This window comes from Falco punctatus (assembly GCF_963210335.1).
Source record: "Falco punctatus genome assembly, chromosome: 14".
Lineage (NCBI taxonomy): Eukaryota > Metazoa > Chordata > Aves > Falconiformes > Falconidae > Falco > Falco punctatus.
The window spans coordinates 20,064,828-20,079,863 of NC_137594.1; the positions used below are offsets into that span (position 1 = coordinate 20,064,828).

At 45.4% G+C, this 15,036-nt stretch overlaps 1 protein-coding gene across 8 annotated transcripts in view; it reads right to left on the bottom strand.

Annotated features, from left to right (window-relative positions):
• The window catches only part of SLC12A4 (solute carrier family 12 member 4), a 58,266-nt gene extending 44,038 nt beyond the window's left edge, over nt 1-14,228 (bottom strand). For 2 of the 8 annotated variants that reach the window (XM_080364746.1, XM_080364747.1), the window contains exons 1-3: nt 14,083-14,228; nt 10,008-10,081; nt 8,477-8,574 (exon numbers count right to left, since the gene is read on the bottom strand). Coding sequence is in view for 2 of the 8 variants with exons in the window: in XM_080364744.1 (XP_080220870.1) it covers nt 5,775-6,048 (274 nt within the window). In the remaining 6 variants the exon portion in view is untranslated. Of the gene's footprint in view, nt 1-5,064; nt 5,203-5,244; nt 5,385-5,774; nt 6,050-8,476; nt 8,575-10,007; nt 10,082-14,082 lie in introns of those variants that run through there. The other 6 variants (XR_013923637.1, XM_080364744.1, XM_080364749.1 and 3 more) reach the window with 5 other exon arrangements.
• Between the last annotated feature and the right edge of the window lie 808 nt (nt 14,229-15,036).

The following is a 15,036-nucleotide window of genomic DNA, read 5'->3' on the forward strand; positions in this document are numbered from 1 at the left end:
GCAGATTTAAACTTCACATTTAAGAGCATGCAAAAATATATTCTTTAATTTTGTTGCAGTGGGGAATAGAATGGAAATGTCACCGTTTTCTTTAAGGAAGTGAAACACTGAAAAAATTTGTAAGGGAAATTGAATAACACACACCGAGACCAATTTTATACATGAGAGAGATATGTACTACAAACACTGTAAGAAATCCCAAAATTTATTTGAATTTCTTTAGAAAAGTGCAGAGATTGAATAAAAGGTATAGCTTCGGCATATAAAAAAAACCCCAAATTTAGTCTCAAATCAGGTTTGAAATGGGCGCTTAGCAAACCAAAACGAGAGCATTTGCAGGTAGAGTTAGATGGAAAATCCATGTCTTTTCATGTGCATTTGCTTAGTCTTCTATATGCAGGTGTTCTCAGAAGCACAAAACCTCAGCAGCTACAAAAGACCAACAAAGGGTTGTTTGGAATTTTTTTTCTTATCTTCTCTCAGATTTTTTTTTTTTTTTTTTGCAACATACACACACACACACATACAGTTACAGAAGCTGTTTTCAGATCACTTAGACCTATCACAAAGATCCTTCCCAGAGCTTTCCCAAATGACTGAAATGCCAGAGAACCCACAAAAAGGCCCATGTTTTTCTATATTTAGCCAAGTCTCCTGGCCGCCAGCAGTTGGCACCCAGATCCCCTTGGTACTGGACAGCTGCAGCCTCTCCAGCTCTGCCTGTATCACCACACAAATCAGAAGAGGTGTGAGAGACATGCTTAGCAAAAGTCACAGTTTATGCAGTAACATGAACTTTTTTCTTTTCCTAGGCAAGCATTTTAATAGATGAATTAAACCTTATGACACTCCATGCTGCTATAAGAAATCTGAGGTATTCACCATGGGCTGCACTTAAAATGAGCTTCTCTGAGAAATTCCTTTGCTTACAAGCTATAAAGAAAGTATATACCACCTGCTTCACCCACCCAAGTGTTATAAACAGCTAACTGTCTCACAGAACACTTCTCCACTCTATTTTTCACATACCCCACTCTTATCTTTCCTTATCTGAAAGCAAGAGCCCACTTATCTATGCACCTGTACTGCTGAGAAAAGTAGTGCGGAGTTCAGCACCGCTCTCAGTGCTGTGCTAGCTGCTGACTGCACTAACAGAAAAAAGAAAAAACAATACAGGACTTCACACTGATGATGCTACTGCTAAGACCCCTTTCAGGATCTGCATCTGAAATGATAAAAAAATTGCTGTGTATCCTACAAGTATCCCTTATAGGACTGGGATGAATATTGGCATATTTAGCACTGACAGGACACCTTTAATATCTCAAATTCACCCATTAAACTTAACAGAGAGGGAAAACAGATGCCAAGCTTAGCAGAACACAAAACGCCTTCCTTCCTCATCAAAATGCAACCAAACTGAAAAAGGTACAGTCTCCAAACCATTTTCAGCAAGACAACAGTAAACAAATCAAAGAAAAGCCAGTTCACTGACATCTGCACATTTCTATTCTCGGGTTACCTTCTTTCCTCCCAAACAAATCAGAGCTGCTGTTTCAACTTCTCCCCAGGCTCCCTCCTCCGTGACTTCTTTCTGCAATCTTAAGACAGTATTAAAGCTGCTGAAGATGCACGTGCTACAGAGGTTCCGCAAAAATATCCTCCTATGACCACTTTAACTGCCATTTACCCACATGGCTGCTAGCAGAAGTTCTTGAATTTAAGATAACCTAAAATGTGTTTGCACATATTTTTCTGTCACTACTATTTAGATGTAGTACCTGATTCATCACATCACTAATTTTATCTTATCTCTGGACTTTGCCAAAACACCTACATATACAAATTAAGCCCTTTGAAAAGGAATTTTTGAATGGTTTGTGCATCCCCACTGAAAGTATGTTCAGACATATTTTATGTGAGCTTTATTTCAAGTCTTGCAAAAGGCTTAAAACCTTTACTAGTAAGTTGCCACATATTAAAAAGCAGTGAAATGGGAAGAAACCTAAGGTATAAGCACACTGCTACCACACCAGAACTTTCTTCACCCATCTTCTCGAAAACAGCTTACTGCAAATGACCAGCACAACCTGTTGCTGCACAAGGGCACTGTACATACTGATGTAGACTGTAAGCGTGAGGAAAAGGTCTCAAGTTTACTTAGAAAACTCTGGGCTGAAAGGAAGCCATGTGATAACTGGAACATAAGCAGAGCAATTCATTGGCAAAACCCAAGGGTGGCAGCTGACCAAAGCTGGTTAGTGACACCAAGCTGATTAGTGTCTCATTTCCACACACAAAAGTCACGGGAAAATAAATAACTTCCCACAGGACACATGACATGGCTGCGCTTGGGTTAACAGGGTGCACAATCACTGTGGAGCTGAGATTCCTATTAAAGCAAAGCTTATTTGGCTTTTTTAAACACTATTCAGGCCCCACTGTCCCTCTTCCTACCCTCTGTACCCAACTTAATGTGCTGGCATTATTTCAAAGACTGAAGGGATGCCAAACTCACATTTCTCATCCCTGCCGATCCATAAAGCAGGGCTCACATGTTTATCATAGGATCACAGAATAATTCTTTGTACTCCTTTTGCTAAATGGAAGATGTCAAAATCTATTACAAGCAGCGGTAGTTGGTAGAACATGCTTAGAAAAAGAAAAAAAAGGCTGATTTTATTCACAAGTAAGCACTGGAGCTGTCTGGGAAGGCTAAATTATTGCACACTGACTAATGTCTTCTTATGGAAATGGTTGACAAGAAATTCTATTGCAGAATGGCTCCACGTCTGTAGCGTTTAGGTAACACCGTATCACTTGATGTCCTAAAGAAAGCAAAATTCAGAAAAAAAAAAAAAAAAAATTCAAAACCAAGGCTATGACAAATAAAGGTTGGAGCAAAAAGGGCAGAGTGAAATCAGGATCCGTCAGAATCATAAGCAACAGCCTAAGAGATTGCACAAGGAGTACTGAACAATAAAGTAACTGCTTCACATGCTGTTACACACCCGCTATGAACAGTTACATTACCATGACAGACCGTCACGAAGGGCCATATGATTAACCCATCTCTGATCAATCCAAAGAAGTCTTTAAATAAGGTTCTGAATAGCAAGATGATAAAACAAAACCTTGCGTGGAGAAGATTCATCAGAACAATCACAACTAACTCCTCGTCCCGACTGCAGTGGCGCTACTTGATCGCACAGAAAGACTGGACAATTGGCATTGCTCAGGCAGCTCTGTGTGCATTCATGCACCGCCAATACGAACCGCATGCCCTGTGCTAGGGCCACAACGTAAAACTCTGGAATTGCATACTCAAGTCACAGTTTATCTTGGCTGGAACCAGGGGCATCACCAACACCAACAAATCCCTCCACGAACCCCACAACCAGCAGCTCCAGAAGGCTCTGGAGGGTCACTCTCCTCCCTCTGGTCCACAGCGCTGCTCCAGCCAGTGCTAAACAGCTGTGAGATACTTCTGAGGTCAACAGGAGCTTCGACCCCCCTCACTATGTCACGTTATCAATGCTCCCCCAGTACAAGAGGCTGTGGTACTCTGCACAGGATGTAGAACGAAGCACCGAAACCCAAAGGAATAACACAAGGGAGTTCAGATTCCCCTCTACAGAGCCATGAACCCAAGAAACCTAGGAAGAGACAGCAAAGGCTGCAGGGAAGAAGAACATGCTTGTCAGTACAAGTAGGCAAGACAACATATCTTTATACGTACACCCTGAGGATATGAAACAACGCTTAATTACTGTGAAAGTAAATTAAAAAATAGAAGGCAGCTACAGTTCAAACTGAAACAGAACTAACTACCATATATTAATAGAGATGTTACTAGATATTTATCAGTTTGTTTAAAATAAAGAGACTCAGCTAACTTCCAGCAGCGTGGTTCCATGCTGCAGTCGGAATAGCAGCACTTAAGAGATCACGGCTTGCTAGCTGCTGATAAGACTGTGAGACAGGGAGCCAAGTATCTTGCAGCGTGTTGTTTGCAAACATCCTACAGACAGTCTGATATCCAAATGACAGGCGGTTTGAACTGACCTTCCCTTATCCGCCACAGCAGTGGCTTCCACAAAGTCACACTTACCAAGCCATGGCCAAGGCTAGCTAGTGGAGAAAGTACTCCACCAGGTCTCCGCCTCAACCTGCTGAGATGGGTGAAAAACACCTGTTACTTTCATACGCAGGAACTGCATGTTCAGTAACCCAAGAATAAAACAGACCTTTTTTGACAAAATGAAGTCAAAGCCCTGCACAGCCTTTAGGGCTAGAGCTCACCTTGTCTGTGACAACACACAAGTTGGGAAAAGCACCCACCTTTCCTCATTCCAAAATGCCCATGCTAGAAAAGAACCAACACAATGGACATTAGGCCTATGTAAGCTACTTGGTGTATGAAATTTGAAATTTGTTTGAAAACAATACAAAGAAAGAAAGGGAAAAAAAGAGAAAGAAAAAGAATGGCGCATATTGGAGACCGAGGCACAGATTTGCAGAGAACTGAACAAGGTGATGAGGCAGGAATTGGACCTTGATCTGATGACAGTCGAACATCACTCAGCAAAATAAGCCTGCTCGCTTCCTTAAGCACAGGCCTGAGCAGCGCAGGCTCCCTTCAGGGATTACTGTGCGCTGAATAACATTCGCACTCTTGAAAAGTTTGACTGCACAGGCAAGGAAGAACAGGTCAGGTGTTTACTGATTTTTCTTTTGTTGCCTAAAGTCACACATGATTCACAGAGGGTAAGTCAAATCCACCAGCTGAGCCCGTGGGAAGATCTTCCTGAAGAGGTTACAGGGCTAAACGTAATAACCAAGGCAGAAAAAAGAAACAGATCCCACAAAGAGCTAAACCAGCCTTTTTACCAGAACTGCTCTACTCTCCAGATGTAAGCAGCCTTCGGTTTTACCCTAAAAAGACTTGCCGTATTTAAACTGATTTATACCTAAAAGTCACAGCCGCACACCAAGACAGGCTGAGCACCATACGAGCTGCCTAAAGGACGTACTTCTCACCGCCCAAAATCCCCTCCTACTTACGTGCTCCTCTTCTGTAAGCGGAATGTATTAGCGGCGCACACAAAGCAGCTCCGCCGAGCCGGGGCAGCTGTGCGAGCCACAGCCAGCCCAGCACGCTGCGGTGCGCCGGGGCCGGCGAGAGGCAGCGAGCCCCGGCTGGGCAGGCGCGTTGGGAATGACATAAGCAAGAAAAGCAGTCACCTGAGATTCGGCTCATTCAACCGAATTCTGTCACCCGTCCGTGCGGGCTGAGGAGCGCTGGAGACGTTTGAGCGTATCTCCGCGGGCTCTTATCGCCTCTGATGACTGCAGCCTGCGGGAGCCGCGATAACAGCCGGCCCCGGGCTACGGCTACCAACAAGTGGAGGGGCATCCCCGGGGCGGGTCCCGGCCCGGCGGGGGCCACCCCAGCCACCGCACCCCGAGCCCACCCGCCGCCCGGCCCGGGCTGGCTGACGGCCGGCGGCGACGCTCCTCCGCCGGGCCGAGCTCCCCCGTGGGCCGCGCCACGGCGGCGTCCCGGCCCTGGCAACGAGCGGGGCCGCCGCCCGCCCCGGCGGAGCCCGCGGAGGGTGCGGGGGGGCTGCTCCTCCGGGCGCGGCGCCCCTCGCCGCCCCTCGCCTTTGTGTGCGGTAGCGATGCGGAGCGGAGGAAGGCAGGCTCGCCCCCGACCCCCCGCCCCGGGAGCGGCCGGCACCGCCGCCCCCCCGCCCCGGCCATGCCCCGCTCACCGTCGGAGCTGACGGTGTCGTAGGAGTCGCCGGTGGCGGGCGCCGCGGCCGGCTCCCGGTAGTCCACCCAGCTGAGCCCTTCTACGCTGTCGTACTCGGCGCGGTGCTTGTCCTCCACCGGCACCACGGTGAAGTGCGGCATGGCTGGCGGGGCGGCGAGGGCTCCCCGCGGCACCGCAGCGAGGCAGGCGGGACGCGGCGCGGAGCCGGCGGCGCATTCCTGCCCCGTGCGGTCACTTCCTCTCAGGAAACCGCGCTCCTCAACTCCACCCATTCCCCCTCCGAGCCGCCGGGGCGGCGAGGCGGAGCGGCCGCTGCCGCCCCCGAGCCGCCGGGCGGACGGGCAAGGCCGGGGCGGCCCCGCAGCGAGGACCGGGCGCGGGGGAGGGGGTCGCTCCGCCGGGCGGCCGCGCTCAGCAGCGGGGGCGCGGAGGAGGGGCCGGAGGCGGCGAGGCGGCGCGGGGAAGGGGGAGCCTTCCTCCCGCAGTCATCGTGACGGGCGCCGGGCCCGGGGGCGGCGGGAGCCGCGGCGCGCCGGGAGCGGGGCGGGGAGGGGCGGGCCCCCTCGGCGCCCTCCGCCCGCGGCCCTCCCTTGCCGGCGCTGCCGGGCCGCCTCGGGGCGGAAATTTCGCTCCGCCGTGCCCCGGGCCGCCTCCAGCACGCACCACACACCCCCCGCCGCCATTTGCTGGGCAGCGGCGGCGCGGGGAGGGCGGTGCCGCGCCCAGCCCGGGGGGGCGCCTGCGGACGACCACGGCGCCGGGGCCGGGCGGGGCGGCGGCTCCGCTGGCGGGGGCCGGGGGGCGCGGGGAGAACGGCGGCGAGCGAGGCGCGGGCGGAGGAACCGGGAGCCCTGCGGGGCTTTGAGGGAGCAGAGACACCATTAAAAAACAACAATAAATCTTGGGGCTCCCTGGACTGTGGAAGGGCGGCGCTCGGCAGGGCAGCGCCGCCCTCCGCCAGCCGCTGTGCTGCGCTGCACGCTCGGTCCCGACGCGCAGCGGTCCCCGCTCCCCGCCCGGGTAGCGGCAGCGGGGGGGCTCCCCTGGCGAGGGGGCGAGCCCCAGGGAAAGGGGGAGCGTGGGGTAAAACGCTGCAACGGGGAAACTGGAGCGCCGGCTGGAGCCGGGGGTATCTCCAGCCCCACGCAAAGCAGCCAGTTGCTAAGGCAGCGGGCTGGCCGGGCCGGGCGCGCTGGCCCTGATGCTCCGCCAGCGGGCTGGCAGCCGGGCGCGCACCGTTGTGCTCCCCCCCCCCCCCGCCTTCATAACGGGGGCAGCGGGGGGCGCCTCCCCCTCCGTGCTGCGGGGTGGGCGCCTGGGTGGCGGCGGGGGCCACCAGCCCAGCCGCTTCATCTCTTGGCCCGGGGGGAGCGAAATGCAATTTCGCCTTCGCGTTTCAAAAAGCTGGCGCCAGCGATGGGTATCTTGGCTGCGTTTCATCCACAGCAGCCTTCACAGGGAGTTTAATTATGAATTAATAGTTGATAACGCAATTGATGGCCTGTGTTGTTTGAAAGCTAGCCTTGAAAATAAAGGATCCCTTTTAACGCGTTCTGTAGCTGTCTGAAAAAAGCTCTAGGGAGCGGTGTGTGCATTTTACTATGGAATTATAAGCTCAAACTAGTTTTGCAGATTATTGACTGCAATACCCCTTAATCAAGAAATCAGTGTACGTTGACGGGTCAGTCTGGCACTGATGTAAGTTTTGCCTTCAGATTGCACAGGGGTCTGTGGGAGGCTTAGAGCAGAGGAGGAGGGTAAGACTAGACATTTCCCACGGTCAGAAGAACCTTATCCCTAGCTTTCTCAATCTGGCCTACCTTTTTGACAAAGCAATCCCCAGGCCGCTGAAAGAAAGAAATTGTGTAAGGAGCAGAAGAGAGACAAATGAGGGAGAATGGTTCGTTCACAAGAACTGAGTAGTAAGTCTGCTTTTAAGTAGCTGGGGTTTGAAATAAACAAGAAAGATCCATGCTGTGGTGTGACTGCTGATAAGGGCGTACGGGTCTCTCAGTTCACTAAACACAAACTTGCTAGTAGACCACCCCTGGGGAAAGCCAGAGCAATGACACCTGTTAGTATTGATCAGACAGGTGGAAAGGCTTCTAAGACTCCTGTGCTTTCATATAACCTACATTTTACTTTATATCTTTGCTCTGTTAAGGAAAACAACAATAATCTTCATGTGACCACGTGCATTTCAGTAACAGCTGCATCAGTTTTGGAGGAGATAAAAAAAACCCCAGGTTTTCCTCCATTCAGAACTCATGGTATCTTGAAGACCTAGGATGAGATTATTTTTTTTCCCCACAGTAACCCTAAAATGAGCATATTTGGAAATACAATCTCAGTGAGGTCTGTAAAGTTTTACTAGCAATTTCTGTGGGCAAATTAGGCCAATTTTGATAATCTAGAAAGCATTTCTGTTAATGTTCTGACATGAGTTCTGACAGGCTGGAAACATCCCAGTGCACCACTTAGTCCACTGTCTAATATCTTCAATATTTTTTTCCCCAGAGGAAAGTGGAACAGTTGGCCAAAAAGTAGCATTTTCTGTTTAACCCTCTTTTGCTGAGTTATGTTTCATTACTGTTCACAGTAAGTATGACCTAATAAGCTAGAGTCTACCAGGAAAACAGGAAGATTGAGTAACAGGTGGCAAAGAATTTTACATAGAAAAAGGGCAAGGTGATAACTCACCATTGAGCAAGTTAGTTCATGCTTAGTCTTCTGTCTTCTTTCCCGCTTTCCACTTTATAAAGCTTTTGAGTGAAACTGTCTGGTCTAAGTAATCTGTCCTAGAAAAAGGAGATGGGAATTGAAATGAGTCTCAAGAGTTAATGTTTTTGGAGTCATGCTTATTCAGGATGAAGAATTAAACCGGGTACTTCCTTCTCATCTTGCCAGAGCAGCTTTCAAAAGCAAGGAGCTGTCTTTAGGCACCAAAAAATGCATCTATGCCACCACAAAACAATGGCACTGAAATTGTATGGCATGAGGGGAAAAAAAAATCAAGCTCATGCATGTATACCAGCAACTCCTCTCTCTGGAATGGAAACTATATCCAAGTGTCTTAGGAGAGAATTTAGCCCTAGGAAACTATTCAGGTTTATTGAAGCAAAAATATTTCTTTTGTCTGAAGACTGGTTCTTTACGGACTTGGAGAAAACCCATATTTACAGATAAGACGTTATCTACCCATATGAACTTTGTTGTTTAGCATCTGGTTTGTAAGAGAACTGAAATTTCAGCCTGGGTGACTGACTTTTTTGTTTGTTTGTTTTCCCCCTGAGTACGAATACTGATTTGTTACATCTGAAGGTATGAGTGGCCATGGTAAGTTTAAAAGCTGTCTGATACGAATATGAGGCTGCAATGAAACCAGATGATCTATAATACTACAGCATTTACCTGAGACAACACCACTACCTCTCATTAAGTAATGGGGATGTCCTTTTTCTACAAATTTCTACAAAAAATTACCTTTTTCTACAAATTTATACAAAAAAATACCTGTTTTCTACAAATCTAAACGGAATTCAGGATTATGGTTTCATTAGGGTACAGACTGGTCAGTGAAAGAGCAGAGAAAATAATACTAATTGCTTTTTTTTCCCCCTCCTGTCTATACACCAGACAGCCCACCCCCAGCAGAGAAAAACTGAACTGCTAAGAAAGTCTTGTGGTTTCACTGCGAAAAACACTGAGACCAGCTTAGAAAATCAAGGCTTATTAGATAAGAAAAGGCCTAAATTTTTGGTACTCTAATGTATGTTAAGAGCATCAGTGAAATCAGCAACCTAACAATCAGCAAATCCATGGTCTCCCCTCTGATACACGATCAGGAACTGCTTTCTAAATCGTTTATTACCTAGAAATCATATAAGCAAAGACCTAGTTCAGTTCTTAACTAGTAAGCCACTGTGTATTTGTGAACTGCCTTAAGTAGGTATAAGCTTCCAGCTGAAGGGTCAGTACACTTCCAGAGTAAACAACTATGCCAGAAGGAAAAGGTTCTATGAGAAACTCTGAGTCTTCTAGAAGGGTAATTTGGTAAACTGCTGAAGAGTTTAAATTAACTTAAATCTGCAGGGCAGGCAAGCAAGGTCAAGTTTGCCTTGAACACTTCTTTTTACAGGTGACACCGCTCAAATATTAAAAAAAAAGCAGCTTGGCTTTTACAGCCTGACTGCACGCTGCATTGGCTGTTACAGAAACAGACTTGACTTACTTGTGCAAGATGTTTCAGGCTTTCCCTGGCAGACAGCAATTCACAGGTTCTTGTGTGGTGTGCATACAGTCATCCTAGGAGAAAGTAAACATAGAATTAATATTAGTATCACGGAGTGCTTTTAAAGATATAGTGGAGGGAACAGCCTGCCCCAGCCTTCGCAAAGGGAGGTGGTACACACATTGGGAGGCCCCTGCAAACGAGCTGGGGATTATTGTTAGCCTATGGACTCGCAATATATAACGTTAACTTCAATCAAACAACAAAAAGTAACATTATTTCAACTCCTTCTCAATGAAAGTGCTTTGTCATTTGCTTAAGGATAGAAGGAGCCAGCATCTGAAACTCTGTTTGAGGACAGCTTTTCTTATCTTCCCTTCTTTGTGGGGAGATGCCTAATTTTAAAGAAAATAGTTTATTTTTTCTAACTAGGAAAATCAAGGCCAAGCAAGAAGTATCATCCTTAGAAATAAGTATGTCATAAAATTACAATTCAGATTATTTTGGTTTTTTTGTTGTTGGTTTTTTTTTTTTTTTACCTTCATCTGTAAAATTGTTTTGCCCCTAACATTGTTTGGAGTGCTTTTAATTACATTACAAAAAAAACCCACCCAACTTTCTGTGCATGAAGCTTTGAAATGCCTCATTGGTGGAGTAACCTGCCCAATTACTGTGTCATTGCTGACTGTAATGTTTATGTCCCCAGGCAGAATATGTGGCTTGCCTAGAGGTATATGTACAGTGCCCTAGAGAAACCTGAGACTTAACATCCATAATTGTGTTTATCCAAAATATGTAAAACTTCTTGAGTGGAATACCTGCATTCTGATCTTTTAGATAATAACCAAATTGCATCTCTCTCAATACAGGCCAGTATAATGCTTCTCTCTTCTTTATCAATGGGACAATCTATGAATTGTGAATCTATGAATCTATGGATTATGCATGGAAACCATGGGAAATTTCTAAACCATATGATATGAAAAGTATTTCTGAGATATCCTGGATTATCAACTTAGTAGCAGGGTAGCGGCCCAGAAAAAAAATAATCCAGGTAGAACAGAAACAGGATTGTTGGTTAGTGGAAAGGTTTGCAGATTTATAGACTTGCAGATTCTATAGCATCGATCTAACATAGTAAAAAATTCTCTGGGAAACTGAAACCCTGCTCAGTTATCTCCCACACATTTAGGCACAAAGCCCTGACACCTGAAAGAATTACATACTTGCAAGTTTTGAACCAATATCAAAATGTAAATACAGATATTTAAAACTGTGTAAAGAGGAAGGCTGGGATATGCACTGCAGTAGATCCATAACTATTGTTTTGAAAGATTTTTTCTGCCAGAGTGGAACCTGGGTGACAAACATCCCAGTGCTGACCATCAGAAAAAATAACAAAACAAAAATTGCCACTGCCAAGGTACAGCCTCCCTCAACACGACGCTTGGCAGAAATTTTGCAAGTTCATGACCAGCATTTCACCATAGCGAACTTCCGTTTTCAGCACATTCCTGCTGCTCCTCATCCAAGGATCACACCAGCTGTGTGGACAAAGCAGGCCAGAAACCAGCAACCTTGCAGCAAAGGTTTCTCACTAACAAAGATCAGGATCTATTTCATTCGTGGCAAAGCTAAGCAGCTACTGAAAGAGGTCCTTTGGAGAGGACCACAATGCGTATACCCACATGTAAAGAACTGGGGACAGAGCAGTAAGAGCTTATGGGAGAAGCAATGTGCAATCCTCCACACACCGTTTCCAGGAGAAAAATAAGGCAAGGGAAGGTCACATTACACCTGTATACAGGAGCTCCTACACTAACTGCAGCTGAAAATTTTGCTGCTGTTCTCATAGAAAACACATCACAGCTTAGAAATTAAAAGACCACAAGAGGACACTATGGTGCCACTTCAAAATTTAGTCACTTCAAGGAACTTCTGCCCCATTTATACTCATAACTGTATTTGATATGTGGCATAGCCATTTCTGCCACGATACCTTAATCTCATCTTTAGAGACTGAAAAGTTATTAAATCTTTGAGATTATTTTTTTCCCCACTCAGTCAGGTTTTCTCCACTAAACTTGTTAAACATGGCAGTACTTTTCAGGGTAGGATTAAGATGCTGGAAAAACACTACTCAGTGGTTTGCTGTGTATTTTTCTTTTGTCCAGGGATCAATTTTCAGTGCAGTTACATTTTTAGTACGGACAGATCTGTCATCATCTGTTTAATTTTTAATAAAGAGCTCAGAGAAGAAACTGAGCACGGGCCTAGACAAGATTCTTTAGATGTTGAGTTTAGCTACAGGAGGACACTCAGGAAAGTTAATTCAAATGAAATCTTCAAAGCTGTATTAAAGTTTTTCTTTTGAATGTTTGTATTGCAGTCTAAAAGGACTTTGTTTTGATTTGTCTGACAAAACCTGTATCAGCTTCAGTTTTAATCTTAGCTATTTTAGTCTTTGTTTCTCAGCAACAACCCACAGGGGAACTTGAATTCTTGCTTCCTGTGCTTTTCTTTCATTGCAGAACCGGCAAAAGAAATGCTTTGTGAAAACAGCGAGACCAGGTGCTGAGAAAGGGCTTCAGGGAAAAATACTTACCCATTATATGTGGGAAAGAGTCATCCTAGTGAAGCTGACAAAACAATTTGGGGAGAAGCAACAGAAACAGAGCAAATTTAAGTGACTTCTCATTTGAGTTTTGATCACTAGGGCTAAGAGCCTTGACTAGAAGAAGGCAGAAGCATTTCTGCGATGTTAGCTAAATGCTGAACTTTTGTTTACTTAGGCGGGTTTTTTCCCCACTATTTGTTGACTCATGACAGAAGCAGCTGAACCAAGTCTAGTATCTCTCTGAGGTCACAGCTTTAGGAAGAGGGGTTGTTTGTTGCTTTTGCTTTGCAACAACAACAAAAAAAGACTTAACAGGTTGTAATAATTTCTCAAACAGTACAGACATTGGGGAAAGAATTGCAACCTTTGCAGTTTGAGTGCCAGGAAGTGAAACAGGCTACAAACAGGCTTATCTGGTAATACCGGACCAAATGACTGAGAAGTTCTAGATCAATCACCAAAGATCCTGAACATCTGTGAAATACAGAAATGGGCCAAAAATGTTTCCCATTGCCACCAGTTGTTTTTCCTCTGACATAAATTACATAATTAACTTTATAAATAAATATGAAAGTTAGTAGAAGCTTTTCCATTTATCTGGTTTCAAAAAGATATAAAAAAAGAAAATTATAGGAGCACCAGACACCTACCACACCATCTCAAGTTGTTTTATGTAGATGTAAGGTTTGTAGGTAAGATAACAAGACAAAAATCAAGACCACATTAGGAAAAAAAATGTTCTTGAAACACTGAATCCAAGAAGGGGTTATTCAGTGTCACAGTCTGTCCTAGAAAACAGTTCAGCAGATCCACTGACATACTGCTCTGGGTCTTCAAATTAAATCCAACAAATTTTAATAGCAAATGAAATTCACTGTTAGTGACAAGAATCTTCTGATTATTTAATTTTTTTGTAGTTTAGACATGTTACATTTTCAAATTTTGAAGCAATTTGATCATTTCCATATGTATAAATCCAAGAAGAGCAAACAGAGGAGCTGCTGCTTTCAATAGCAAATGGAAGAAATCCAAGTTGCTGCAGTCTGCTCTGCTCTGCTGCTCCTCCCCTCCACTAACGCTGAACGTGGTTAACCCAATCACTGACATGATCCGCAGGAAACCCATCACTTGAGGGAGGAAACCAACTAGTTTTCAGCTAGATCAGCTCCTTGGACCAGCTTACCATATAGTTACACAAACACGAGTGTTGTCACAAGGGACAGGGGAGACAACACGCAGCAAAGAAACAGAGCAGGAATGCACCAGCCAAAGTTGACACTGGCTTAAACTGTTATGTCACTGCACCCTGCTCCAGAAAGTGATGGAGCTGCAATAATACCCACCTTTTCCAAGTTGGTTCTGTGCTGTAGATGGCCACTGAACCTTATGTTTAAGATCAGACAGAAGTTAATAAATTTTTATATGAGTCATTAGACTTAACGTGTGATGTTTACTGACCTTGAAACATAGAAATATGCTGGCATGGTGCTTAGGCAGCTCAATAATATGCAAGAAGGAGTGCAGATGTTAAGCACCAGCACAGATCAGTAGTCCGTATCCAATGTAAAACATGCAAAAGTCCTTCCATGGCCCAAACAAGTCACCTACAGATCAGAAGTTAAGATACGTGAACCGAACTACTCGGATTTTGCAGAACAGATCAGCTGTATATGTTAAACCAGCAACAGACTTGTTAGGCTTAGTTTCTAGCATCACCACTTACCCAGATGAGACAACTGAGAATTGAAGTTGTTTTTTTCTGTGGCTGCTATAGCCCATTAGTCTGGAAAAGGACAGTACTGGGGGAACGGTGCTGGCGTCAGCCTTTTAGAATCAGATCAATAGTCTGCATCAATATTCCATCTGTAGTTTTTGGCTGTTCATATCACACATGTGAAAGCATGGGCCTTGGATTGTTACAGATGCCTTGAAGTTTAGGTCTTATTTAGAAAATCAGCCTGAAGTACTTGATAGTACATCGATTTTGAGATTTACAGAAATAGTAATAACTATTTTCAGAATTCACGTTAGCACACCTCATTATTTAGAAGAGGTAAATAATGACTTGCATTCTTCCTTTTGGCAGCCAGCAAAGCTTATTACAAAGTTGATATCTCAGTTATATCTGATACTTCATGGATACCACTAGCCATAATCAAATCTGTCAGTTGAGCTAGCATGTGTTTCAAAATTACCAATGCAAATTGCTTTTATTAATTGGTGCAGTGCAAAAGCATTCAATTTCAGGATGAATCATCCTCTCCATTGGGAGGCAGAAATCAGAGTGCAATCATTTTATGCCTGAGCTGTTAGAAATGCAGTGTCATGACGACTACTGCAAGCTGCTGTCAGTAGGACTGAGACACTAGCACTCAGACTGAAGGGACACTATAGTTTTTCTGGCAGCAGTGG